Raw genomic sequence first — 26537 nt, forward strand, 5'->3', positions numbered from 1 at the left:
TTATGTAGCATGGTGGTCCTGTTGGCTAGTGGATTCTGGGAGTTAAGAGCCCAATAAGACTAGATTACTGCAACCTCCTTCTGGCAGGGCTTCCTCTCTCTCATCTACGTCCTTTAATTTCTGTTCAGCATTCAGCGGCACGCATCATTACATCCGCACACCGCTTTGACCATGTTTCTGCTTTATTATCATCCCTTCACTGGCTCCCCTTTCCCTTCCGTATCCAGTATAAGCTTCTGTTGTTAACTTTTAAAGCCCTGCATGGGCTGGCCCCTCTTTATTTATCTGATCTTCTCTCGCCTTACATTCCCACTCGTAACCTCCATTCTAGTAGTCAAGGTTTGCTGTCCCAGCCTAATATCTCCATTGCCCCGTCCCGGATTCGTCCCTTTTCACTTGCTGCCCCTCACTCTTGGAACCTTCTTCCTCCATGAACATGTCTCATCAAAAGAAAGGAAAGAAAGTGAAAAGAAGTTGGGGGAAAAAGAAGCCAGTCTTCTTGGAATAGTGAGGGGGGAAAGTGGAGACTGACACCTTGTGACTGTTCAGTATTGGGATTGCTGCAGACTATCATGTATCAAAGATGTGGAGTAATGGGGTGGCAGCATGATTGACCACTTATTGATAGATTTTTCTCATCCATTAAAAGATATCCTCTAAGATGCAGCAACAGGTCAGAGGTGACCTTGTGTGATATTGCCAAAGACACTATTCTCTTGCTAAAACTTTTTTGTGTGTGTGACATTATGTGTAAGATATTTATTGTATGATAAAGACCTTCATCACAGAGGAAACATATAGTTCCTGGAGATTTAGCTTTTTAAATAACATCTCCAGTTTAAGAAGTGAATCAGGAGAAGTTTTTCTCCCTCTCCTAATCCTAGAACTAGGGATCAGCCAGTGAAACAAGCAATGGAAGATTAAGGACAAGGAAAAACAAAGTACCAAGAGTGCTCCAAACCCGAGTGAAAAAATACCATAAGACTTGGTGAAACACAACCTATTTACAAATAAGGAATCTTGAGGCTGGGAAATATCCAGCCATGTCAGGAGATTCTTTTGAATTGAATTAAACTACTAGGAATCAAAAAGCAAGTCTACCAAGCATCACTCAAAGATTTACCAGAGGAGCCCAATTTACATTCTCCCACCAATCTAGAAGCCACAAGAGGGGGAAAAAATAGGAGGACAAGGAGAGGGAGGGAAGAATAAGGAAACTTAAGATACCAGTTCTTCAAGTCACACAAGGGTTCTTATAACAGCCAGATAGAATCAGAGGAGATAGTCAGTATGTACTAAAGTAAGACCTGGTTCAGGAAAGGTTGTGCCACAGTAATTCCAATAGGAAATCAAAATCTGTTTGGGCTGCACAGAAATAGCATAGCTATCTCTCAGGATATTATTATTATGAAACCCGTGCAACAATATCAGTTCCATTGTAGCATCCCATAGCACAGAGGTGGAACACATGTGGCTTCAGTTATTCTTCTAGCTGTCAAGGCCCCTCAAAGAGTTTTTTAAAAGTCAAAATATTCCCCCCCCCCCCCAAAAAATACATCACCCAGAGAATCATCAGCTCCCCAGCCTTGCTCTTGCACCAAGGTAAGTTACTTACCTGTATAGTCATGGGCAGGGTAGACCAAGCAATCTCCAGGGAGTGTGAAGATCTTCTCATGGACTGACTGATACAGGGTATCTGGAGAACCTGAGATGAGAGATAAGGCCAGCTAGGTTAAAGGCGTCCAAAGAATTCATCCTACAACCTTTACTCCTTTTGCAAACCGGATCATGGATCACAAGGACAGCCACTCGACCAGAACAGTTTTCACACATTCCTCCTGAGCATTCCAGCAAAGCACAAATTCATCCAGCTGGCCTCACTTTGGACTATGTGCCCTTTGGCCTTTCTTCTGACCAGAGCTTGGGAAAATTCCATTTATAGACTATAAGGGCCAGAGTTGCCCAGCCAGTGTGCCCATCCCAACAGCTTTGCTGTCTAGTGGATTCTGAGAGTTGTAGTTAAAAAGAAAATTCTCCTAGTTCTGATATACTTAAAGAGCTCTCTAATAGATTCAACCCCACTAAGAAAGCTCACCCAGCTATGAGCATATCCACTCAACTCTCCTAGGCAATGCAGTGGGCTCTTTATCATCAACAGTGGTGGTTCTTGGCCTTTGGTCCTCTAGATGGTTTAGGTATTGGCTCCCAGAATCATCATCAGCCAAGTTAGTGAACCCTTCTGGGAGCTTAAGGACAGAACAGCTAGCATTAGAATCCTTGATCTAACTCTAGTCAGCATTGGGAGATCTCCATACCTTGTTGGAAGTCTGTCCGTCCACAGCCCCGGATCAACAAAGCGTCCCCAGTGAAGGCCATCCACTTGTCATTCAGCACATAAGTCAGACAGCCATCTGTATGCCCAGGGGTAGCACGAGCCTCCAGGGCCTGCAACGAAAGCAAGCATAGCACAAAACTGAATTTGCCTCTTTATATAAGTGGGAACACACTGCTCACAGAAAGCTAGGCTCAAAAACTGTGTGACCACAAAATAAGTTGGCTAAAATAAATACCATTAAGTCACTGCCACTTATTTCTAGTAGAGACTATGCCCAACCAACATTGGTCCTTTGGGGTAAGTTGTTTTCAGTGTAACAGACAAGAACAGAAGCCAAATGTGCAACACTCAGAATCAGCCAGTCCAAGAACTGTAGTCCAAAATAGGATTCTGGATTTGTAGTTCCCAAAAGTAAGTTTTCCAAGCTCTGCCTTGAACCTCCGCAACCACAGTGGATCTCAGGGATATACAAGCAACAAAGGCATGGATATGGACAAGAGAAATCACTACTACTAACAGTGAATTCAAGTAAGAGCCGTTAAGAATAGAGCCCAAACTGAGCTACAAGGAGGAGATGTCACCCTATTTCAGGAGAGTGCTTTTGAAAAGCCTTTTAAAAAATAGAAGCACCTTCCAGCCCATTCAATGAGATTAGAGTATGCTCTGCAGCCCTGTTCACATAGACTGTCCATGGGTAGCTTACACTGGCATAACCAGAGATGGCCAGTATAACCAGTGGTTAAATCAGCATAAGTACTTTTCAGGCATTGCACACAGAGATATTCAGAACCTTCTTGTGCAATGCCTTTTCTTTGACTAAGGAAGGTGATGACTTCTTCCTTACATGCACAATGGCATCAAGACAGCACTAGGTCACAGCTCTGCTCTTCGGTGTATCTCAGGGCTATCCAGTTGTCATTGCACAGCTGGCAAAGACAGGCCAGCCATCTCCCCTCTAGGTTTCCAGCATAGGTATCTTGATGCAGCTTTACCCTCTGGCAAACATCAAGTAAGACGTTAGCCAACATTCTTCACTTGGAGATAATGGCTGAATAGAATCCTGAATGTTCCTTGTCAGAAAGGAGGAAACATGGCCCAGTTTAGTTGCAGGTCCCACTTTTCCCATTTAGGAGTCTTCCACCACACTTACAAATGCCCCAAATCTGAGGATGTGACCTTCCTGGATTAGGATATCAGCAGAGGCACCACTGTCTTTGGAGATGACGCTTTGGCAGCCTGGTAGAAGAGTCTTCAGAAGTCCCGTGCCTGTGATGTGATCGGCATGGCAGTGAGTGTTGACTGAGAAAAGGAAAGAATCAAAAGAGGAGACTCATGACGTTTATTGCAGGACATAAGACCTGACCCAAAGGTGCAGAACCTAAGGTCAAATCTGGCTCTCTTGAATTCCAAACTGGTTCCTTGAACTTCCTCAGGTGGCCATACCCCTTTGGCTAATACAGCATCGCTTAATGGTTTCTACTCACAAACCTTTTCATCTACAACTACAAGATTGTGCATGTTTGGGGGCTTTGTTTTTGAGGGAAACTCAACACAAAGCACAAAACCCAGTTAGCACACAAACACACACAAATAACCCTGGGGTTTCTGCATAAAACATTTTGCACAGAAAACAGTTCTATTTCATACAAAATACACTATTTTCTGTGCAAAAATAAATCTCATAATTTCACCCACCAAGGCAAAAATGTTCGTAATGATTCATTCTTGCATGCAAACATGAAATAAGTTTTTTTTTCTTGTCCTTAACAGTTTTCCTAACCTATTTTTCTATCTCAAATTTCTTGCAAGAGAAAGACCCTCCTTTGCAGCTGGGGATTATAGGTCTTGTAATCCAAACCATCTAGAAGGCACCATCTGGTTTGGGAAGGTCAGTTTCATGAGTCTTTGGACAACTGGTTCAGAGTCTTTTTATTTGCCAAGCCTTTTAGTATCTAATCTGCTGCCAGCTGTTTTTTGAGTTTTATCTATTGTTTGAGTTGCCTCAGTTTTATGGCTGTATGTTAAAGATACTGTATTTTGAGTGGTTTTCTCTTCTGGTATAGGCTAAGCCTGAATCATGATATATAATGGAGATCCTTGAAACATAAGGCAGGTTACAAGCATTGTATAAATGCATAAATAAATACAACCAAAACCAAATTAAAATAATTCTCAAGGTATGCACAATGACACCATGGAAAATCCAGTCCTTCTTATCATAGACTACATAGGGAACATTTGGCCTTCTACATGTTTTGGATTACAACTGTCTTCCCGCTTGTTATCCTTCTAAGACATCTGGAGCAGCGATTCCCAAACTTTGGTAACCTGGATGTTTGGGACTTCAGCTTCTAGAATTCCTGACAGTTGGCCAAGTTGGCTGGGGCTTCTGGGAGTTGAAGTCCAAAACATCTGGAGGACCAAAGTTTGGGAACCACTGTTCTAGAAAGTCAACATACCTTCCAACATTTCACAGATGAAAACCCGGGCACATATGGCCAAGCATCATCAAAATGTGGCCAAGATCGCAACGGTTATTAATGAGGAAGAACAGATAAGCTACAAGAAAACTGCAGAAGTTTGCTTTTGCCTGAAAAGCAAGATTCTGCCCCCTCCTCTCCTTCTTCTCCCATTAACTGAATGTGAACCACTTTTGCACTTAGTTTGCACTAAATTAAAGCCAAGGGCAAAAGGAAAAGTGGAAGGAGGAGAGAGGAAACCGGGACATTTTAAAAGCGGCTGGAAAAGTGGGACAGGAGAGGAATAATCGGAACTGTTCCTGCCAGACCAAGACAGTTAGAGGCTACAGGTCAAAAGTGCTGCCAGAATGAAACAAAACCCACCTGCATAGAGCAAATTAAGTCCTAGTTGCTTCACCAGGGTTGAATCTCTCTTGGCTGTCTCCAGAACTGGATCTATCAGAACTGCCTCCTTGGTTGTCGTATCTGCCAGCAAGTAGGTATATGTGAAGCTTTCTGATTCAAAGAGCTTGTAGGGAGGAGAGAATAAAGGATCATTGATTAGACCATGGAAGACATGAATGGAAAACTCTGATGACAAATAGAAGAGGACCACTGTTCACTGGCTGCAGGGAATTTTTATTTAGGGGTCTTTATGAGAAAAGCGTAAAACAGTATTGGCTGCTGTTGTGTGCCTCCAAGTCACTTCCAGCTATGGTGACCATAAGGCAAACCTATCATAGGGTTTTCTTGGCACAATATGTTCAGGGAGGTTGTCTTTGCCTTCCTCTGAGGCTGAGAGACTGTAACTTGCCCAAGTGGGTTTCCATGGCTGAGTGATCTCTGGAGCCATAGGCCACCACTTAAACCACTACACCATGCAGAGTCTTGTAAAAGAATATACTTCCATTATATATATTTATTTGTTAGCTAGACAAATAGTAGGTTTTAAATAGTAGCCGTGCATTAAAGGGTTACTGTGAGCCATAATGATTAGGCATTTAAACAGGAAGTAACATCAAAAAGCATTTTAACAAATTGATACAATTTTTTCCCCAGATTTTGCAATTTTGTTCTTTGAAAGAGACAATTACAATCTATTAAATCTCTAACTCCTCATTGCAATTTATCCTCTTTGCATCCAGCATGTCTCACATGCACACAAGTCCCTTGGGTTGACTTGGCAATTTTGCAGATGTTTGCAATGAATTTTTCCAATGTTTCAAGTTAATTTTCAGACTGTTTCTTGCCTCCTCCTAACAGTCTTTTCAACAGCGTTCATAAACCCTGGATCAATTTTATCACATTCCTTTAATAATTTTCCATACGCTGAAGCGGGGCAGTCAATGAATTGAGACAATACATTTAATCATCACACCAATTCTTATCACACCAAGAATTGAGCAGATAATTGAGAGGATAGCAGGCTGAATAATTCATTGGTTGACAGGCAACAGAACCATGACCCGAAACAAAGGTTAATGTTTAGATCAAGAAGCAACAGAGGTTGACACATGGTTTCAGACATTCTGGAGTCTCCCTCCTTGGAGGTCTTCAAATGGAGGCTGGATGGCCATCTGTCGGGGATGCTTTGACTTGGATTTCCTGCATGGCAGGGGGTTGGACTGGATGGCCCTTGTGGTCTCTTCCAACTCTACTATTCTATGATTCTATTAAAGGAAGTTATTAAGGTAGCCAACCACATAAAATCCTACAAGAAGCAGACTGTTTTGAAGCAAGAGTTTTCTTGGCAAGATTCTTCAGAGCGGGTTTTCCATTGCTATCCTCCCTGAGAGAGTGTTGCCCAGAGTCACCCAGTGGGTTTCGTGGCTGAAGATTCGAACCCTGTTCTCCAGAATTGTAGTCCAACGCTCAAAACACTATGTCACTCTGTGTCCTTGATATCACATATCAATATATCAATCATATATATATATAAGCATATACAATGCATATACAATACACACCATGTTGAGTAACTGACAATTCTTACAACATTGCAAACCATTGTTAACTGCCTACCATATAATGTGGAACTTTCTAACTGATTTGTTTTCTTCCATTTTAGTAAATGACCGTTGCAGCTTCTATTCTTAATGTATTTCTTACATGCTTTATCTTCCCCTTGCTTATTGTTACACTGTTGTTACAGTGTGTTTGTGTGTGTGTGTGTGTATTTTACATACACACACATATCTATAATGTGTGTAAATATGTGTGTGTGTGTGTGTGTGTGTATTGTTATCCTCCAGATCATCTAAATATTTGTTGTTTAATTTTTATCAGTTAGTTGACCATTTCTTGCCCCAAAACATTTTAACTGATTTCCAATCTTCTGTCTATCAGAGTAGTTAATTTACCTAAATCCATCATTTCTTTTATTGGCCATTCCTCTATTGCTGGTATCGCTTTTCCCTTCCGTTTTTGTACATGTAACATCCTGGCTGCCATTAGCACATAATTTCCAGTGTGTCTTCTCAATTTTGGAGTCTATTGTATTGGTCATATTTGCAGCTCTGGTTTCGCCCTGTCTTGTCCTAACCTGCATACTACTATTTAAGTCTTTGAATATTATATTTACTGTTTATGTTGTTTTGAATTGATTATGTTGATGTTACTAAAAGTCAACCTGAAATCTTTAGATAGAAGGCAGATCGTAAGTATCTTAATTAATTAAATGAAGTTCTCTTGAGGGTCGCATGGTGCTCACCCTTGCCTTGCCTTACGTCTGTCCAATGTTGAAATTACAATGGGACCTTGGTATCTGGTGGGGTTTGGTTCCAAGACCCCCCGTGGATACCAAACTCCATAGATGCTCAAGTCCTATTAAATACACTGGCGTAGTAAAATGGTGTCCCTTATATAAAATGGCAAAAAATGCTTGAATCCATGGATTAAAAAATCCGTGGCTACAGAGGGCTGACTGTATTCACCTCTCCCAGTGCTTTCTGATCATGAAATCCCTCCTTAAATCCTGGAATAAGCTCCATATCTGCCACTTGAACTAGTCACTCCTTATCCTTACCTTCAACAGACTCACTGCACACCTTTTATCTCACTCAACATATCCCTTCCCTTGAGCTTTGCTCCTCCGGTTTCATTGCTACATCAGAAGGTCCCCTGCTCTCTCTGCCCTTTCTCCCCTGGGGCTCCCAGTACAAATGAGGATTTCTATCTCTCTTACTTCCCCAATGCTCTTTCTAAAATCCATATTCTCCATGTAACCTTTACTGCAGGGGTGGAAATCCACAGCTTTCCCGATGCTGTTGGGTTGCATCTCCCAGTATTCTTTACTATCAGTTATATTAATAGAGCTACTCGAAGTTGCACTCCAATGTCATCTTAAAAGCTGCATGATTCCCACCACTGCTGGAAATTCCCCAGTTTGCATGTACCCTTTACTCAAAACTTTACCAAGGGCCCTTCCACCATACAAGACCATAGCACTTTGATACCACTTTAATTGTCATGGTGCCATCCTATGAAAGCCTGGGGTTTGCAATTTCATATGGGATTTGGAATTCTCTGCCAGAAAGCAATAGTGCCTCTCCGAATTACAAAGCCCTGGATTCTATAGTATAGGATATAGCCATGGCAGTTAAAGTGGAATAATAGTGCTATTGGGTAGTGTGAGTGCCAGCATGGTATAGTGGTTTGAGCGTTGGACTATGACTCTGGAGAGCAGAGCTCAAATCCTGTTGGGTGACCTTGGGCAAATCACAGTCTCTCAGCCTCAGAGGATGGCATAGCAAACTCCCTCTGAAGAAACTTGGCAAGAAGACCTTGTGATAGGGGGTCGCCATAAGTCAGAAATTAGTTGACAGCATACCACCATCACCACCCGTTGTGTAGTGTGCAATAGTCCCAATCCCCCCCTCTCTGTGTGCATGTATAACTGAAACATGTATAACCGAAACAATTGCCTACTACTTCCCTGTCTGACTTTAAAGGCACAAGTAGGAATTGTGCAATCTATCACATATTGCTGTACTGCAACTCCTAGCAGCCTTAGCCAGCACTGCCAGCAATGAGGAATGCTAGGAGTTGCAATCCAGCATCATCTGCAGCAAGGACAGTAGGATCCCCCCCCCCATTTTAATGTCACATTATTAAAAGTAGTAAGGAGTGTTCCAGTATTGCTCCTGCATCTTTTTAAAAGTCAGTTGGAGGGGAAAAAAGTCAGTTGTGCACCTCTCTCTGCCAAAAAGCTTCCACCAGTTAAATTTCCAGCTGCATTCATATACATATACATACACACACCCTTTCTATTTTAAAAAGCCTCCCAAGGTCTTTGCCTGCCTGCAGAAAGACAGCAAGGAAGGGATCATTCTGGCTGTCTCACATTCCCCCACCCAAAAATCAGTGCTTTTTAACGGCTAATCCAACAGAGTCAGTGTGTGCTGTAGTGGTTTGAGTGTCAGACTATGACTCTGGAGACCAGGAGCTAGGGACAGACCTATATACCTAGCGTTTCGCACCACCAAATGCATCTATGGAAGTTGACTTAGGTCTACAAAAGCTCCTGCTGCCAACTTCTTTCTTTCAAAGATATAGCTGTATTAGTGTATAGAATCAGTACGTAGAGAGATCTTGTGGCAGCTTTGAGACTGACTGCAAGAAAGGTTGGCAGCATGAGCTTTGGTAGACTTGAGTCTGCTTCCTCAAATGCACCAGATGCACCAAATGTCTGAGGAAGGAGACTGAAGTCTACGAAAGCTCATGCTGCCAGCTTCTTTCCTTCAAAATATATCTGTGTTAGTCTGTAGGATCAGAGAGATATTGTGGCAGCTTTGAGACTGACGGCAAGAAAGAGGTTGGCAGCATGAGCTTTTCTAGACTTCAGTCTACTTCCTCAAATGCATCAGCTGCACCAAATGCATCTGAAGTCTAGGAAAGTTCATGCTGCCAGCTTCTTTCTTTCAGTGAGTCTCAAAGGTGCCACAAGATCTACGTATTGAGAAGACTGAGAAGAAAAGAAGAGACTGGTGCCCAGGGATGGAGAAGGATGGATAGGGTTGGGGAGAAGGCGATGCCCCTCCATCTCAACTCACCTGTCGGAAGAGGAGCCCCTGGTGCTGGGCAGCACGGACACAGAAGCATCGCCAGGCTGGGAGGTTGGCAGTGGGCGATGCCAGGCTCTGCTGCTGGAACTGGAGGCTCTGAAAAGCAGATGCCAACCTAGGCGAACATCTCCGGAGCAGCCACATTGCCAGACAGGTAGTATCTTCTGAGCTCGTGCCAACCTTCGAGGAAAAAGAGCCAGCCTAGAAAGAGAGAAACAAAAAGAGTCAAGAGACCAGCCCTTTAAAAGTTGGCAGGGTTTGTCAAGGCTGCCAGGTGGAGACTGCTGGTGATGGATTGACCACAGCTGGAGGAGTGGCAGAGATGGGACTCGCCTTCTTAAAGGCAGAGAGACACTGACCAAAGACCAACAAGATGATGATGATTTTTCTTTTCCAGAAAATAGAATATAGAAACAGAAAAGAAGAACAAGCCCCTCTCCTGGTCCAGCAAGAACAAGGTCCCCTTGATCCTTCTCTGGCTGCAAGGATTCTAGGGGTGCATCCAGTGATCCCCAAACTTTGGTCCTCCAGATATTTTGGACTTCAGCTCCCCGAATCCCTGACTGTTGGCCAAGAAGGGCTGGGGCTTCTGGGAGTTGAAATATTTCAACAACAACAAATTTAGAAGTCTCAGTCAGAAAGGTCTAGTACGTCTCCAAACTACACATTCCAGAATTCCATAGGATGATGCCATGGCAGTTAAGGTGCTATCATAGCACTATAATTGTGCAGAATGAACGGAGCCCAGGACTTTTCAGGTCACAGTGCTGCAAATGACTCCAGTGGCACATTGTGCTGCTTTTCTCTTGCTTTCTCTTACCTTTTGGAGCGGAAAAGCCTTCGAATACACAAGAAAAGGCTCAGGCGTTCTCGCTAAAATGCCTTTAAAAATGCTCTTGAACAAATGTTGGCTGTCATTTGAATCTGTTCCTCATTGCATCACGAAGCCAGGGGTGTTCTTTCAGATTTCACTGGTTTGGTTGTAGCAGCATTGTGCCCTCCTTGCCTGCAAAAGTAACTATGTGTTGTTAAATTATAAATTATTAACCTCAAAACTCGCTCCAACCCTCCCAATGAAAACTGGAAGACATGTGGCCAAGCAATGTTAAGAGTGTGCCCAAAACAGCAAAAGGTCTTAAGGAGGAAGGACAGAACAAGCTAAGGGAAGCTGCAGCACTTTGCTTTTGCCTTAGCCTACTGGGAAGGGCAAGAAGAGGATCACCTCCTTGCTGAGTTCACTGACTACAAACTATTTTTGCAGTTTGAATTCAGTTGGCACCACTGGAAGTACTTTAGGGTTGCCAGTTCAGGATCATCTTAGGACCTGAGGTTTCTGAGTCAAACCCTGAGACCTAGGGACAAACCCCAGCGATGCCAATAAATGTTAAGCATGGAGTACCAAACCCAGTTGCTCACAGCTTGTCATTCAAACACACCAGGAGAGAGACACAATGAGAGAACATATTTCCCTGCTGGAAATTAAGTTTAAGGAGCTGTTCCCAGATCAAGATGAAATAAGGAGATTATTAGTTCTTGCTTGCTTTGGGAGACAGAGTAAGGGTCATTTAATGTAGCCTTCTTGCTTCTAGCCGGAAGGTGGGTGCACAGCAGAGTGGAGGGTAAGTCCTGGCACCATATGGAGGATATTATGAAGGACATAAATCCATGACTCCTCTGGTGAGCCATTGCAAATTGCAGCAACAAAACAGAGGTGATTTTGCACTGGCTTACTATGGCTTTTTTAATAGTCCAGAGCCCACTTCTCCAAATACATGAAGGAACAGCACATAAGGAGAAGTATCCCCATGGTTAAAGCCATTGCAGACATACTAGAACACAGGCTTTCCTTTCCCCTTTTTTAAAATGCAAAAGCAAGGGTTAAAACTAACCGGGAGGTAGGGCTGTGTTTATGTGTTGTAATCATATTTTTTCCCTAACACTTGGAATCACTTGGGCTTTGGTCCGAAAGGCTCAATAAACCCATCGTCCATGGAGCTTTTGCCTTGAGTCACGTAGAGGGAGAGAGCACCGCCTTGTGTGCATAAACATATTCCAGATATGGGAGTTATTGCATGCACAAATTGACGCCAGCAAGCAATTCATTGCAGGAGATGTTCCAAAGTCTTGTTTTACTTTTGCAATGGGCTTGCTGTTTGCATCTGGAGGGTCCCTATGGAGAAGTGACTATGTATTTTGAACTTTAACTTCCAGAATCTCCCAGGGATTTTAGGAAATAAACGGCCCATAGAGACAGGCCAAAATAAAGCTGCTTCGGGTCACTTTGGAGGTACGCTGTTTCAATGATGCATGTGTACTAAATGTCCAGAAGCTGCACCAAAGCTACATTCTAGTCTTTAGGACTGGAGCATGGCTTTGGCATGGCTTTTGGACTCTTAGGATATAGGATAGGATGCATACCCTCCAACATTTGACAGGTGTAAACTGGGTCACATGTGGCAAAGCAATGACAAAGTGTGGTTAAGACGGCAAAGGTTATACAAATGGGGAAGAACACACAAGTTAGGAGACTGCAGCATTTTGCTTTTGCTTAAGCCTGCTGGGAAGGGCACAATTCTACCTCTATTCTCCCTTCGGCTGAATGGATTGAATGCAAACTACTTTCCCCACTTTGAACTCACTTTGCAGCAATTGAAACAACCTGAGAACAAAGAGAGATCTTCCTAGAAAATTCTTAGTATGTTTCCCTACAACTAAGGAGTTGTAGAACGAGGCAGAAAATAGGTAGATGAGTTACTACACTTCGCTTTGCACCTTCTTTGTTCAAAGGGCAAGCCTGTGTTTCTGTTTTACAAGGCTGAAAATGTGTACTTAAGCTAGTACTGCAATTTTACTGCAATTTACCTGAATCTCAGGGACAGCGTGACCATAACCAGAGGGTTGTGGCCTATGTACAAGGTAAGGATGTGGGGGCTTATTATGGCAAGCATACCCTGAGCACACTCTCCTTTAGTGCCATTGGGGTGGAGAGCTACAAAACCATAACTAGGAAAGCTGCACTGCCATTTTAGTGTCTCATATGTTAATTCACTAGAAACCAAGAAATCTTGGACTGTTTGACAGTCGTCCCGGCTTTATGGGCTGCTTTATGGTGTGATCATGCGAAATAAGAATGGAGGAAATTGATGCAATTATACACTTTATATGTATAGTTTGTATATCCGGAGTTTCAAATGGCCCAACGTTTCCTAGAATCCCTTAGACAGCACAGCCATTGATTATATTTGCTTGGAGGCTCTGGAATTTGTAGTCCTGAAAAGCCCTTTTCCAGACTCTACCTTCCAGAGGTTAAAGCAAGCGTCCCTCATTTCTCAAACAAAGCAAGACACTACCTTGATCAAATTCAACAAGGCTTACTTTCAGGCCAAGAATATTAAGGGCAAAATCTGGAGACCAGGGTTTGATTCCCAGCTTGGGCAAGTACTGATTCAATATTGTTCAATGATTTTGCGCATGGAACGAAGTTTAAGTGCATTGCGTACATAGTTTGGGTGCATTGGGTGCTCCAGAATCTGGAGACCAGGGTTTGGTTCCCAGCTTGGCCACGAAAGCCATTGGGAGGCCTTGGGCAAGTCACACACTCTCAGCCACAATGCACCCAAGCTGTGTACACAATGCACTCAAACTTCGTTCCACGCACAAAATCATTGAACAACACCGAATCAGTATTTTCAATGAGAGATCCAAGATCTCTCTTTATGCACATAGGTGCACATATTGCAAAACCCACTCCTCCACAAAGTAAAATCCAAAATGCAAAACACTTCTGGTCCCAAGCATTTGTGGATAACCTGCCTATACTATGTATACACAAAACAAGGCAAGAGAAATGCAAAATCATAAGTGCAGAGTGAACAAAAGCAATAGCCAATTCTTTTGAAATGCAAGGGATCATAAGCCAGGGAGTGAGATGGGACAAAAACAGCATTCCTAATGATATCCACAAAGCACTAGCAAAGCATAGGGGAAAATCAAACTGAAAAGCATCACTTTACAGACAAATGAGACTCTTACTCTTTTGGCCTTCTCCAGCCACCGTTAGAAAGGCTCTCCCTTCATTGGGTGAAACCATTATAGGCCAAAGGAAGGGGGGGAGCAGCTCCTCCTCCTTGTAAGTGGTTTTGCCCAGGCTAAGACTTCTTTTCTCTCTGCTGCTGCAAGACTTGCTCAGTTGATTCTGCTGCAGGTAGCTTTTTGCATTCCTTCTTTTGGTTGCTTATTTTGTGCTTTCTGTGAACTTCTGATGTCCAGTTTTATTTTATTGTTATTTTATTTCTTTATTTACATATATGTATTTTGGGATCCCAGTGGACCTTAACTGCCACCCAACCAACTCTCAGATCCCTGCAGGGTTTCTCTGGTCTCTTGCATGCACACAATCTGTCTGCAGAGTTTGGAAAAGTTATATCTTTTTTTGCAATCCGAGGAATAACATTTGCAAAAGTCTGACCCATTGCTTAAAAGAAGGGCTGGGGGGTAAAGTAAAGTGGCTTTAATTTAATTTAATTCAGTTTAATTTTGGTTTCTGTCTTGACATCAGGTACATTGCCTTCCTTTGGCAGAAGCAACCCTGGTTAATCCTTTGCTGCCCCACTTTGTTAGTTACTGTAAATATGTACTCATGTACCACTGCTTTAGATCTTTTGTTATATGCTCCTAGGTTTTACCCTCGACTTATCCACAGGTCATATCAAAACCCCTAATTTTGGCCCCAAAATCTGCCCTCGACTTATACATGAGCTCGACTTGTAGTCTATATATACAGCACTTTAAAATGTCCCAGTTTCCCTATCCGCCTCCTGCTTTCTCCCTTTGCAAACAGCGTACTTCGGTTGCTGCAAAATGAGTTCAAAGCACAACAGCAGTTTGCACTCAGGCTGCATCCACACTTTGGGGTTAATGCAGTTTGACGCCGCTTTAATTGCCATGGCTCAATGCTACAGCTCGCTGGGATTTGCAGTTTTGTCAGATATATAACCTTCTCTGTCAGAGCTTTGGTGTCACAGCGAACTGCAATTCCCAGAGTAATACCATCTAAATTATTCTTATTCTTATTATTCTATTTATAACCTGCTTTCCTCCCAATACAGGGACTCAAGGCGGCTTGCATCCTTCTGGGATCTGGGATTATTACTTCCATCCTTCTGGGATCCACGATTATTACTTGCATCCTTCTGGGATCCAGGATGAACTTGGAAGAAGCTTGGATCCGTGCGTTTTAATCCCCTATCTATGAGTATGCCTACCTGCCTGTCTGTCTGTCTATTTATCAATTACTTGCATCCCTCTGGGGTCCAGAATGAATTTGGGAGAAGTGTTGTTCCTTTTAATCCCCTACATTTGTGTCTGTCTGTCTGTCATCATATAGTGACTAGCAACATCCTTCTGGGAACTTGGGAGAAATGTTGTTTCCTGCATTTTAATCCCCTGTATGTGTGTACCTCTCTACCACTATCTATCTATCTATCTATCTATCTATCTATCTATCTATCTATCTATCTCGCTATCATCTAGTGATTATTTGCATCCTTCTGGGACCCAGCATGACCTTGGGAGAAGTGCTGTCCCTTGCATTTTAGTCCCCTGTTATACTGTATGTGCCTATCTTTCTTTCTAACAGTCTGTCATCTAGTGACTAGCAGCATCCTTCTAGGATCTAGGATGAACTTGGGAGGTGCTCAGTTCCTTGCATTTTGATCCCATTATATGTATGTACCTACCTACCTACCTATTCACATGTCTGTCTGTCTGTCTATCTATCTATCTATCTATCAATCTATCTATCTATCCATCCATCCATCCAGGATGTACTGGGGAGAAGCTCAGTTTCTTGCATATAAATTCCCTGTTATATGTGTGTACCCATCTGCCTGCCTGCCTGCCTGCCTGCCTGCCTGCCTGCCTGCCTGCCTATCTATCTATCATCTATCTATCTATCTATCTATCTATCTATCTATGTAATGATTATTTGCATTTTTCTGGGATCCAGGATATACTTAGGAGATGCTCTCTTCCTTGCATTTTAATCCCATTATATGTGTGTACATAGGTACCTACTTGTCTGTCTGTCTGTCTGTCTGTCTGTCTGTCTATCTATCTATCTGCCTATCTATTTTTCTATCTCTTGCATCCTTCAAGGATCCAGGATGAATTTGGGACATGTTCAGTTCCTTGCATTTTAATCCTGTTATATGTGTGTACCTACCTACCTATCTACCCATCCATCCATCCATCCATCCATCTATCTATCATCTATCTCTTACATACTTCCCGGATCCAGTATGAACTTGGGAGAAGCTTAGTTCCTTGCATTTTAATCCCCTGTATATGCATATACAGTATGTATATGTGTGTCCATCCAGCCCTCCCCTCCCCTCCCTTCAGGGCCTCCCTCTCCTCCAGGGCCCCCTCCCCTCCCCTCATCCAAGGCAGGCGCCCATTGGCTCAGGAGGAGGAGGAGGGGGCGGAGCAGGAGGCGGCAGCAGCAGCAGCAGCCTAGCTTTGGGGGATCTTCCTGCTGCTGCTGCTGCTGCTGCTGCAGCAGCAGCCTCCTCCTCTCCCGGGGAGCTAGCTTTGCTGGAGGAGAGGGATGCGTGGGGGCTGCTGCTGGCTGCTGCCTGGCCCCCCTTTGGGCAGAGGATGACTCGTCGCGACCGGCTCATGAAGGGCAGGCCCCAGAGGCAGCAGCTGGAGCAGCCTGAGGCCCAGAGAGGAGGAGGAGGAGGAAGGGATGAATGTGAAGGAGGGAGAGAAGGATGAAGGAAGGATGGGAAGGGATGGAAGGATGGAAGTAGGATGGGAAGGGAAGGAAGAAAGGGAGGAAGGAAGGAAGGAAGGGGCCACTGGGGTCCCTCCCCCTTTTCATGATGCTTTGTATGAAAAGATGCTCCTTTCCTCCCCCTCTTTTGTGCAAAACTGATTCAGGCCCTGGCGATTGCAGGCGTGTGGACAGGGCGCCCACTGCACCAAATCCGGATTGGCACCCACTTCCCTTCTGCAGGTGGGGAGGGTGCCAGCTGTGGCTGGCTTTCTCTATAGAGAAACCCAAGCTCTTTTCCCTTTTCCTCCTTGCTTTAGTTTAAAGCTTTTTAGCAGCATTGGTCTTGGAAGGATGACGAGGGAGGGCTCATTTTGTTGTTGGGTTGCAGCAGCATTTCTGTATCAAACAATGCAATAAACGAAGCCCCCAAGTAGGATTCAGCTTGAGCTGATACTACTTGTAGGTGTGTGTGCCTGCCTACTACAGGCAAGGGGAACAGCAGCTGCCTCCAGAATCAGTGAACAGCAAAATGTGGCAGCTGGGGAAAAGAAAAAAGTGTGCATGTTTGTGTGTGATAAGTGACTTGAAGGCATGCATGTCAACCTGTGGCAACCCCATCAGTGTTGTTGTTTATGTGAAGTCGAAGGCTTTCATGGCCGGCATCCATAGTTTTTGTGGGTTTTTTGGGCCATGTTCCAGAAGAGTTTCTTCCTGACATTTCGCCAACATCTGTGGCTTGCATCTTATGTCTGGACACCAAAATGGAAGCAATTGGAAATGTGGAGACTAAGGGAAGGAAAATGTGTTGTGCCTTCAAGTTGCCTCTCCGCCTATGGCAACCCCATGGATTTCATAAGGTTTTCTTAAGCATGGAATACTCACAGATCTATATCTGGACACCAAAATGGAAATAATAAGAAATGTGGAGGCTGGTGAAGGGAAGAAGTTGTAAATGGATGCATTTTGGAATAAGCTCTCAGGTGGCCTTTCGAAGACTGAAAATATTTTTCTTTACTTAATGCAAGGCTTACCTGACTTCTTTGTTTCTTTGCGTACTGTTAGCTTTGGATGCAAAGTCTGCTGAAACATCTTGGGCTGCTCTTTTTTGTGGTGTAGGAGCCTACCCCATTTCAGCCTCTGGTACCAAATATCCACTTCAAAAGGTAATGCCTAGGAACACATGTAATGCATTCACTGAGGTGTATCTTGTACTTAGTAGCATACCTTATTAGAAATTCAAAATTGAGAAAACTTTATTGGAAACCAGAATGGTCCAGGAGAAATGTGCAGCCCCTCCATTCCTGATGATCTAGGTCAGGAGGTTCACACTTAAATATTCATTGATGGACTGAACAGGGGAGACCCTTTGCAAGTCAATCCATGCTTACTAAGAACCAGAATCCAAAGATATAGCCATGTTAGTCTGTGGGATCAGTATGTAGAGAGATCTTGTAGCACCTTTGAGAGTAACTGAAAGAGGTTGGCGGTGTGAGTTTTCCTAGACAAGCTGCCAACTGCTTGGTTTCAGTTAGTTACTAAGAACCAGAATTACTTACTTACTAATGTGTTTAATTTATATCCCACCTTTCTCCCATCATGGAATCCAGGATGGCATACAGCATCTTAAAAAACACAATGCAGGTTAAAAAGTTAAAACACATTGAAACTTAAACATTTTAATAACAGAATGAAATAAAACAACAGCACTTAGTTTGCATTAAAAGCTCTGTCTTCTGCAGCATACTAAGAACTGGATCCCTCCTTAGATCAAAAAGTCTCTATCTACCCATAGAAAGACTGGGAAGGGATCAAATGGATCTTTGGGGGAAAGGGATTCCACAATTTGAAAGCAGCCACCAAGAAGGCCATCTGGCGGGTATGTTCAGTGTGTTTTTATTCCTAAGCTAGCAGGCATATGGTTTCAGGCTAAGGCAGACAAATTTGCTCCAACCAGTTTTCTGTAAAGAACTTCTATATCTATGAAAGTCCTCGTTTTTGTTGCCACTGAGGTTTTTATTTTCTCCTCCTCCGCTTTATGCCTACCCAGCACATTCCAAGAAGGCTAGATGGGGAAAGCGGCCCGGATAGACTGAAGTAGTTGTTGTTGTTGTGAACCTTCAAGTTGTTACGGAGTTATGGAGACCGAGGATTTTCTTGGCAAGGTTTGCTCAGAGGAGGTTGACCATTGCCTTCCGATCTCAAGTCCCTCTGCACATGTCATTGTCTCACACAATGGTTCCCAGACTTTGATCTTCCAGATATTTTAGACTTAAGCACCCAGAATCCCTGACTGTTGGCCAAGCTGGCTGGGGCTTCTAGGAGTTGAAGTCCAAATTAGATGTAGGACCAAAGTTTGGGAATCACTGAAATGCAAGAGTGGGCAACTTATAGCCTTCCAGATGTTGTGAAATGACACTGCCCAGAACCCGACATCAGCTATGGCTGATGGGAGTGGCAGTCTGAAAACATCTGGATTGGTGTGTGCCTTCAAGTTGTTTCTAAGTTATTGTGACCTTAAGCGGATGTATTATGGGGTTTTCTTGGTAATATTTATTCAGAGAGGGTTTGCCTTTGTCTTCCTCTGAGGCTGAGAGAGTGTTACTTGCCCCAGTGGGTTTTCATGGTTGAACAAGGATGTACTTAGGTTTCTGGTCATAGTTCAATGCTGAAACTTCTACATCATGCTGGCTCTAAAACACTAGGAGGCCCTTGTTTTGTCCATACTTAATCTTGTGAGAAACTGTTGTCATGTCTATTGTTTGATATGTGAAGGTAATACAGTCCAGCATCCACAGGGAGTATGTTCCTGGACTTAATGTGGAAATGTGAAACCACAGAACATAGTGGAACCTACTTCAGGTGGACTTTGATTATAGAGTCATATTGGAGGACTGAGAACAGAGGTTCTCAACCTATGGGTTGCCACCCCATTGGAAGTCACCTAAGACCATTGGAAAACACATATTTCCTATGGTCTTAGGAAATGAGACACTGCAATTTTATGGTTGGGGGGGTCACCACAACATGAGGAACTGTATTAAAGGGTCGCGGCATTAGGAAGGTTGAGATCTACTGGCGTAGAAGTTCCTAGAGAGAACACCTCTCTAGGCATTTCTGTGTCCTCCAGTGCAACTCTGTGGTCAACCTCCACTGGGAGTATACCATAGAATTGCACTGGAGAACCTAGAAAATGCCTGGAGCAAATATATCTTTTGCCTAGAGCATATATACGTGTGTGTGTGTGTGTGTGTGTGTGTGTGTAATGCCTAGAACAATTATATCTAGACCTAATATATCTTTGTAGTAATGTGAAACTGTGGGTACCAGTCCCATGAATATGGGGTTCTACTGTGTAATATTGGTGCGCACTTATGTTGGGCACGTGAGACATGCACTGGGCCTGAATTCTGGCCAACTTTAAACCCAACACTTTCATGTGTTTCATCTCTGTTCTAGCTGCCCATCATTATCGCTCTTCATCACGCTATCCTACACTGGACTTCTGTGGCACATCTTCCTTCCTTTCATTTTCTCTCTCTTTCTTTCTCTTTTCCTTCAGTGACGCCTCTTCTTTCGGCCTGTATTCCGCGCAAGTTGCCATAGCAACTCTACACTTACGCCAAGTTGAGCAATAGCAAAATAGAGCAGTAATTGGATCCTGGGGCCTAGCGGGAGATGAAAAGCCATGAGGGAATTGTACTGTTGAAATACTGTTATTTAATGGCCATCTAATCTGTATGCCATCAGGCTTTCCTTTGCTCCCCGGTGCCAAACTGGCAGATGAGTCCGCACTGCCAGCTCTAGGCCATATCCCTGTAGTAGTTACTTGCTACCTAGAAATATGGTGGAGAAACCAGCTAACCTTCATAAAATTGGTCTGTTAGTTACTTGGGACAAAATTCTAAGTTGCCATAGGTGACCAAGCATTTTATATAATGGATGCCATTTTACTACGCCATTGTGTATAATAGCACTTGAGCATCCATGGATTTTGGTATCCATGAAGTGTCCTATACCCAAATCCCAGTGTGCACCAATGTATGATGCTGGACTCATTTCTTTTCTATCTCTGCAGGTTACATTCTCACTCGGCCAACCCTCGTCCTGATGCTGGAAAGAGGGGAACAGCCCTGCATGAGCAACAACAAGAATGGAGCAGCCAACAACCCTCTGAGTGGCAGTATTGTGGGTAAGAAAGGTTCAGGACGTTCCTGACTTAGATCCCATTTCACACTGCAAAATTGTACCACTATGATTCCTGTTTAACTGTGATGGTTTTGTCCTATGCAATCCTGGGGGCGACAGTTGAGAGAGATGGATTTACAATTCTAAACTAAGCCCCAAAGCTCCAGTGACTTCTTGATGTACAGACCCCAGGATCCCATTAGTCAGTTATGAGGAACTGAATTGATGGCTGGAGATACTCTGGAAACAATTCGTTCTTTGGGGGTCCAGTTCTATCATTGGCTGTAAGGGGATACTGGACCCCACTAGAGAAAGGGCTGGGGTTCTTCTCTGCTGTGTACCATCTGCTGCATCATTTACCAGCAATAAAACTTATGCTATTGCATTTTTGCTACTATTTTGTACCCAGCCTCAAGCCTTGAGGAGAGTAAAGGAAAAAATAAATTTATCATCATCATCATCCCCAAATTAAGTCCAGGACAGTCCTTTTTATAAAAAACAGGACATGACATTTGATCACTTGCTGCTGTTATAAAGAGTTCTCCTGGGCCTAAAATGATGATAACAAGTCTATGTTCACCACTGCAAGAACTCTTCAGGAGACCTAGAACTATCTCCAGTTCCATAATAGGATGCTCCCTCAGCCAACATAGATAATAGGCAAGTGCTTCTGTGGGTTGCAGTAATTAAAAGCTACTTTTTAAAGCTCTGGGGGCTTTAAACTACTGAGGAACAAGCAGAAGGCAAAACATTGATCCCCCAGTTGCTGAGGCAGGTTGTCAAGCAGACAGTGTAGATGTCTGAATTTTCTCTCTTTTTCCCTTCCAGATGCACAGGCTTTGAAGGAGAACACCAAGTCACCTTCACCCGCAGCCCTATCTTCCTCACCCACCACGGAGTCCCCCAAGCCAGCCCGTCCTCGCCGCCCGCGGCCTCCGGCTGTGTTACCCTCTGATCGTCCCTATCAGTGCAAGGACTGCGGCAAGCGCTTTGTCTACCGTTCCAAACTGGCCACGCACCAATGGACACACTGCGCCGAGCGCCCGTACAAATGCCCCGACTGCCCCAAGAGCTTCAGCTACCCGTCCAAGCTGGCCGCCCATCGTCGCACGCACACTGGCGAGCGCCCATACCCTTGCACCCTCTGCCCCAAGCGCTTTGGACACCGTTCCAAGCTAGCTGCCCACCAGTGGATCCATACGCCGGAGCGGCCCTACAAATGTGCCGATTGCCCCAAAAGCTTTTGCTATCCTTCCAAGTTGGCAGCCCACCGCCGCACGCACACGGGCCAGCGCCCTTACCCTTGCAATCGCTGCGGGAAGAGCTTTTGTTATCCCTCCAAGCTGGCAGCCCATCAGCAGATCCATGCGGCGGCCGCAGTGGGCCGCCCTTACCCATGCATGCACTGCAGCAAGAGCTTCCGGCAGCTCCGCAACCTCACGCTCCACCAGCGAGTACATGAGGATGGGGAAGTGGGGAGTGACTTATCCCAAAACAAGGGCCACAGCAATGGTGAGAGGCCTTAGAGCAGAGCTATTAAGAATCTGGACAACATAAGAGCCAAGAGGAGGAAATTGGATTATTTGGACACATGTTGGTTGTGTTAACTTCATTGTAAATAACTGAATATATCAGGGGAGGGATTTAGGGGTTATATAAAGCTGCCCTTCAGTGACCTATAATATCTCAATCCACAATGTTTATGGTCTTACCACTGCCTCCCTGTCCCTTCCCAGTGCCAATTTGGAGCCCCTGCTCAGTTTCCAAAGGCCAGGCTGTGTATACCATGCTGAAAAACAAACCACAGTGTGTGCTAAAAGAACAACAGTTCTTTGCTAAGAAGTGACATGTTTTGCAACCTGAATAGGTTAGGCAAACATGTACATATATGTGGCTTATTTTATGTTTGTATTCTGGTTGTCATATAATTGCATGAGGCTCATGTCTCTCTCACTCTTCATATGTTATGTTTATAATAGTGGTGCATGCACCACCATTAAGGTCAATGTGGATGCTCAGATCTTTGGATGGCAAGCCTGCAATTGGGACAGGTGGCCTATACGTTTGAGACCAGAGTTTGGAAAAAAATACCTTTGGGGTACTAGTCATGTTGTGTGGGAATTCTGGTAGTTATACTCACCCCCATATAAATTTTCTAAGCTCTGTTTGGGATCACAATACTAGAAGGATCTACACATGTATGAGCCTTCCAGAGCATTTAAGATGGCACTGAAGGTTCTGCTCTCTGTCTCACTTGGTTTTTATTACTGCAAACAGTCCAGTGTGTTTTGACCTGGGAATATTTTTTATGGCCTGCTTTAGCATCTGCTAAAAGGAAAGGGGACAATACATTGGTAATGAGGATAATCAAGTTATGCAAATACAAAATAATACCTTTTTATTTTTAGAATCCCTGCAGGTTGATTTTAAAGTTGTAAAGTATTATTTTGTATCTGTGCAAGTTTACTTTGCTTACTATCCATGTTTAAATGGAGACAGTTTGTGTGTAGTTTGATGTAAGATGCAGGTTAAATGGACATATAACTGGTTTTGCAAATTCTAATTTGTTTCTTGTTACAATTGCTTTTACCAATGTACTGTCCCTTTTTCTTTTAACAGCCCTGAGGCTAGCCATATATATTTTTTCCAAGGTGAAACACATTGGGCTATTTTCAATAATAATTATCAATAATAAAATCATATGTCTTTTCATCATCCTGACACCTCTCTCTTTTCTACATCACATTCATAAACATGTAGCCTCTGGTTTGTATACCAGTTGTATTCTGTAACTTAGCAGATATTTTGTGACTTTTCACCAGAATCCTGTGGGTGCCTTGTGTATTTATAAGTAGACTTATGTCTGTGGGCACTAGGATTGTGCAAGTGTGAAATGTCTGTGTCCAGTAAAGGGCTGCTGTTAAGTTACTACATAACAGAGCTGGCAGTGTGCCTGATGCACATCAGTGCTGCCCAAATGTGCATCAGGCACTCTTGCCACTGTCCCCTTACACATCTTTGCAATTCACTATGTAGCTAGGTGTACGTAAAATTATGCAGCATAACAGGTGGTGTAGGATTCTGGGTCCTGTTTACAAATACAATCAATTCGGCAGGGATTCAGCAGACTTCAGGACATGGGTAGCATTTTCTTAGACATGTCTCATTTGATATAAAGTTCCTAGCACATATGATGTTAAAAGGAGATCTGAAAATGTGTGTGATGTCCTGATAAAATATTTGCAGGTGGCAAGTGGGTATATCCATGTTTGGGATCGCATTAGATCCTCATTATGTAATAGTAGGGTATTTTTGCAGATTCATGTGTTGCACACAGGCTGCCAGAAGAGCCTCCCATTAAGTAACAGTAGGATAGTTTTGCAGATTCATGCAAACAAGCTGCCAGAGTTTTGCTTTCCTTGGCATGAAAATCTGACCCTGAACTGCGGGCCAAGTCCTGTAGTCACATGTAAAAACTGATGACATTTAACTGTGTGATGTTTCATCAGCCCCAGGGAGCCAGCATGTGTATCAAGGCTGGACATATGCATCCAGATTGTGTGAGTCTCCTTTATACTGCTGGATTTCTCTTCTGAGTTGCTTCTGGTCTTTCAATCTATTTTTCATGACATGGTATACACAGCTTAATAGCCTGGTCCTTTAATTCCTCCTATGTAGAGGTTACACAGCATACTTAAAGACAGAGAAGCCCTCTTTGTGTTTCTCTCCACCTTTGGAGTTGTTCTACAATCTTGGTTTAAATTTTGGGATTTCTCTCTCCACTTGTTGCTCGTCTCCAGTTTTCTAAATGTATGTCCTATCTTCTACAATTTCTGGACTAATTATACACTCAGAAAACTTCCATGTACTTATCTTTCAAAACTTGCCAAAGTGTCTTCCCCACAACCCAGTGTAGGTTTAGCCCTCTGCACTTCCAGGCAGGCAGTTGATGTGAATGATGGGGGATTGATTGGTCCATGGTTGGTTTGTAGTTGATACTAAAAGAAAAGTGGGACTCCATAGGGAGCCTCATGGTTTTGTCTTATTTTTCTTGGAACATTAATAAAACACAGAAAAGGAAGCATTTTCTGTTTGAAAGATAAGCTTGGTGCACATGGGAAATAACCAAATTTGTAGACAAGATCATAAGGCACACCTAGGCCAGCATCCTCTGGACTTAACTAGTGCTGCTACTCATTCAGCAATTGCTTAGAAATGTAAGAGTACCACCAAGTCTTGGATTTTGTTTTATTTATTTAAAATACACAACAAAACATATTGCATGGAGGGAGGGAAGAGACATGAATACACCCCCGAAGGAGCATTCTCTCCATTTCTGGAGCTTGAGTGGAACTGCACTGAAATGATGGATATAACTTGTACAAAACCAAAGCCCTTGAGTCATGGAGCATATGAGCTGCAATATAAACCCAATTTCAGTTTAAACTGTCCCTCCTAACAGTAACTAGCTCTTCTGGTGAGGTTTTACCTGTTGGACACTCGGCTCTCCAAGTAGCTGATGGTCCAGACCACCATTAGCACCTAGTCAGGGACGTTGATGAAATAAAGTGCCCCTGAAGTGAAACATTTCACTGTTGAAGTTCCCCCTACCCAGAGAAAACCTGGTTTTTCATGCCATCATCAGAACTGAAGCTAAGAGTCTTCTGCACTTATACCTCATTGATAAATAGCTGGAGATAAAGACAAATTGTGCCTATTTCCCTTCTCCAGGTGTGCCATGCACTAGAACTGAGAGGTTTCCAGGTACAGTCTTCCCACTTCAGCATGAAAATTACAGATGCAGGGAAGAAATCTCAGGGTTGGATTCTGGCCCTTTAAAGCAACTTGTTGCAGATTTGGGATAGAGTCTAGACCTCAATAGAGGCTATACTGCTGGGACTGAGAGTAGCCTCTCTAGAAAAGCCGTGGCTAATACCGCCAGAATCCTTCCAAAGCTGGAAAGCTCCCCCTTTTCTTTTACTGTGATCAATACATGAATATGGGAGAAGGCTTGCTGGCACAAGGAACACCCAATAGACCAGGGCAAGATAAAACTTTAAAAATGAGGTAGATTGTTCAAAGCTTCTCAGTCCAGTTCACAGCCAGAGAAAAAACAAAAGGAGCACAAAGAGGGCAGAAGGTTGTAGCACCTATAAGATTTTTGTTGTGTTGTTTAGGAGGCTGAGCCATAGGGGGATTCTTTTACTGCTTTTCTGCAGTCAAGTCCAGAGAGAAGAGTGTCAAACTGATAATACCTTGCTCAAATTAGTCTATCCACAACGATGTGAATTAATACATGAAAATGTTGCGATCTAAATACACAACTGGATATTCCCAGTATCCTAAGCATGTTTCACAACAGACCTCCGTGCCAAGAATAATCAGCTATGTGTTTAAGACACAAATATGTCACACACACCCACTGACAGAAAAACCATGCTGTTGAGTCTTGACCCATAGCAGCTGCAGTACAAACTTAGTACAGCAGAAGCAAGGCATGGTTTCTTGTGACAGCAGCCCTAAAGAATGCTTAATATATGTGCGCACGTGTCTGTGTGAGGATTTTCAATATTAAAAAAGCTTGGCATTTGGGCCAAGCACATATTGGAGCAGGCCCACTTACCTACTGTACCTCACCCTTAAAGGGAGATGTCCAGAGCTGAAACATGTACTTACAACTTAGAAGTACATGAACTACAACATGGTATTTGTAAAAT

At 43.4% G+C, this 26537-nt stretch overlaps 2 protein-coding genes across 6 annotated transcripts in view; one reads left to right on the forward strand and one right to left on the reverse strand.

The window, feature by feature from the left end:
- The window catches only part of ETHE1 (ETHE1 persulfide dioxygenase), a 16097-nt gene extending 2086 nt beyond the window's left edge, over positions 1-14011 (reverse strand). Inside the window, exons 1-7 of one of the 2 annotated variants that reach the window (XM_042439521.1) lie at positions 13890-14011; positions 10678-10863; positions 9846-10058; positions 5179-5323; positions 3486-3634; positions 2316-2445; positions 1616-1705 (exon numbers count right to left, since the gene is read on the reverse strand). In XM_042439521.1, coding sequence (XP_042295455.1) covers positions 1616-1705; positions 2316-2445; positions 3486-3634; positions 5179-5323; positions 9846-10001 — 670 coding nt within the window. In that variant the 5' untranslated portion in view covers positions 10002-10058; positions 10678-10863; positions 13890-14011. Of the gene's footprint in view, positions 1-1615; positions 1706-2315; positions 2446-3485; positions 3635-5178; positions 5324-9845; positions 10059-10677; positions 10864-11746; positions 11880-13889 lie in introns of those variants that run through there. The other variant, XM_042439520.1, reaches the window with a different exon arrangement.
- On the forward strand, positions 12750-24904 carry ZNF575 (zinc finger protein 575). Of its 4 annotated transcripts, none has more exons than XM_042439516.1 (4): positions 12750-12773; positions 14966-15086; positions 20711-20824; positions 21649-24904. In XM_042439516.1, exons 1-4 carry the CDS (start codon positions 12765-12767, stop codon positions 22344-22346), a joined length of 942 nt encoding a protein of 313 aa, XP_042295450.1. In that variant the 5' UTR covers positions 12750-12764; the 3' UTR covers positions 22347-24904. The 4 variants fall into 4 exon arrangements, with proteins under 4 accessions (XP_042295450.1, XP_042295451.1, XP_042295452.1 ...); XM_042439517.1 differs by lacking the exon at positions 12750-12773 and adding an exon at positions 13958-14061; XM_042439518.1 differs by lacking the exon at positions 12750-12773 and adding an exon at positions 14045-14061 and having other exon boundaries at positions 14966-15111.
- Positions 24905-26537: the final 1633 nt, after the last annotated feature.

This window comes from Sceloporus undulatus, chromosome 9, assembly GCF_019175285.1.
Source record: "Sceloporus undulatus isolate JIND9_A2432 ecotype Alabama chromosome 9, SceUnd_v1.1, whole genome shotgun sequence".
In the NCBI taxonomy this organism is placed as follows: domain Eukaryota; kingdom Metazoa; phylum Chordata; class Lepidosauria; order Squamata; family Phrynosomatidae; genus Sceloporus; species Sceloporus undulatus.

What these genes read in the sequence shown, in the direction of transcription:
- ZNF575 (XM_042439516.1), top strand. An exon ending in CTTGGAAGAAGCTTGGATCC is followed by an intron (nt 15,087 to 20,710) that starts GTGCGTTTTAAT and finishes CTATCTCTGCAG; the next exon opens with GTTACATTCTCACTCGGCCA. An exon ending in TCTGAGTGGCAGTATTGTGG is followed by an intron (nt 20,825 to 21,648) that starts GTAAGAAAGGTT and finishes TTTCCCTTCCAG; the next exon opens with ATGCACAGGCTTTGAAGGAG.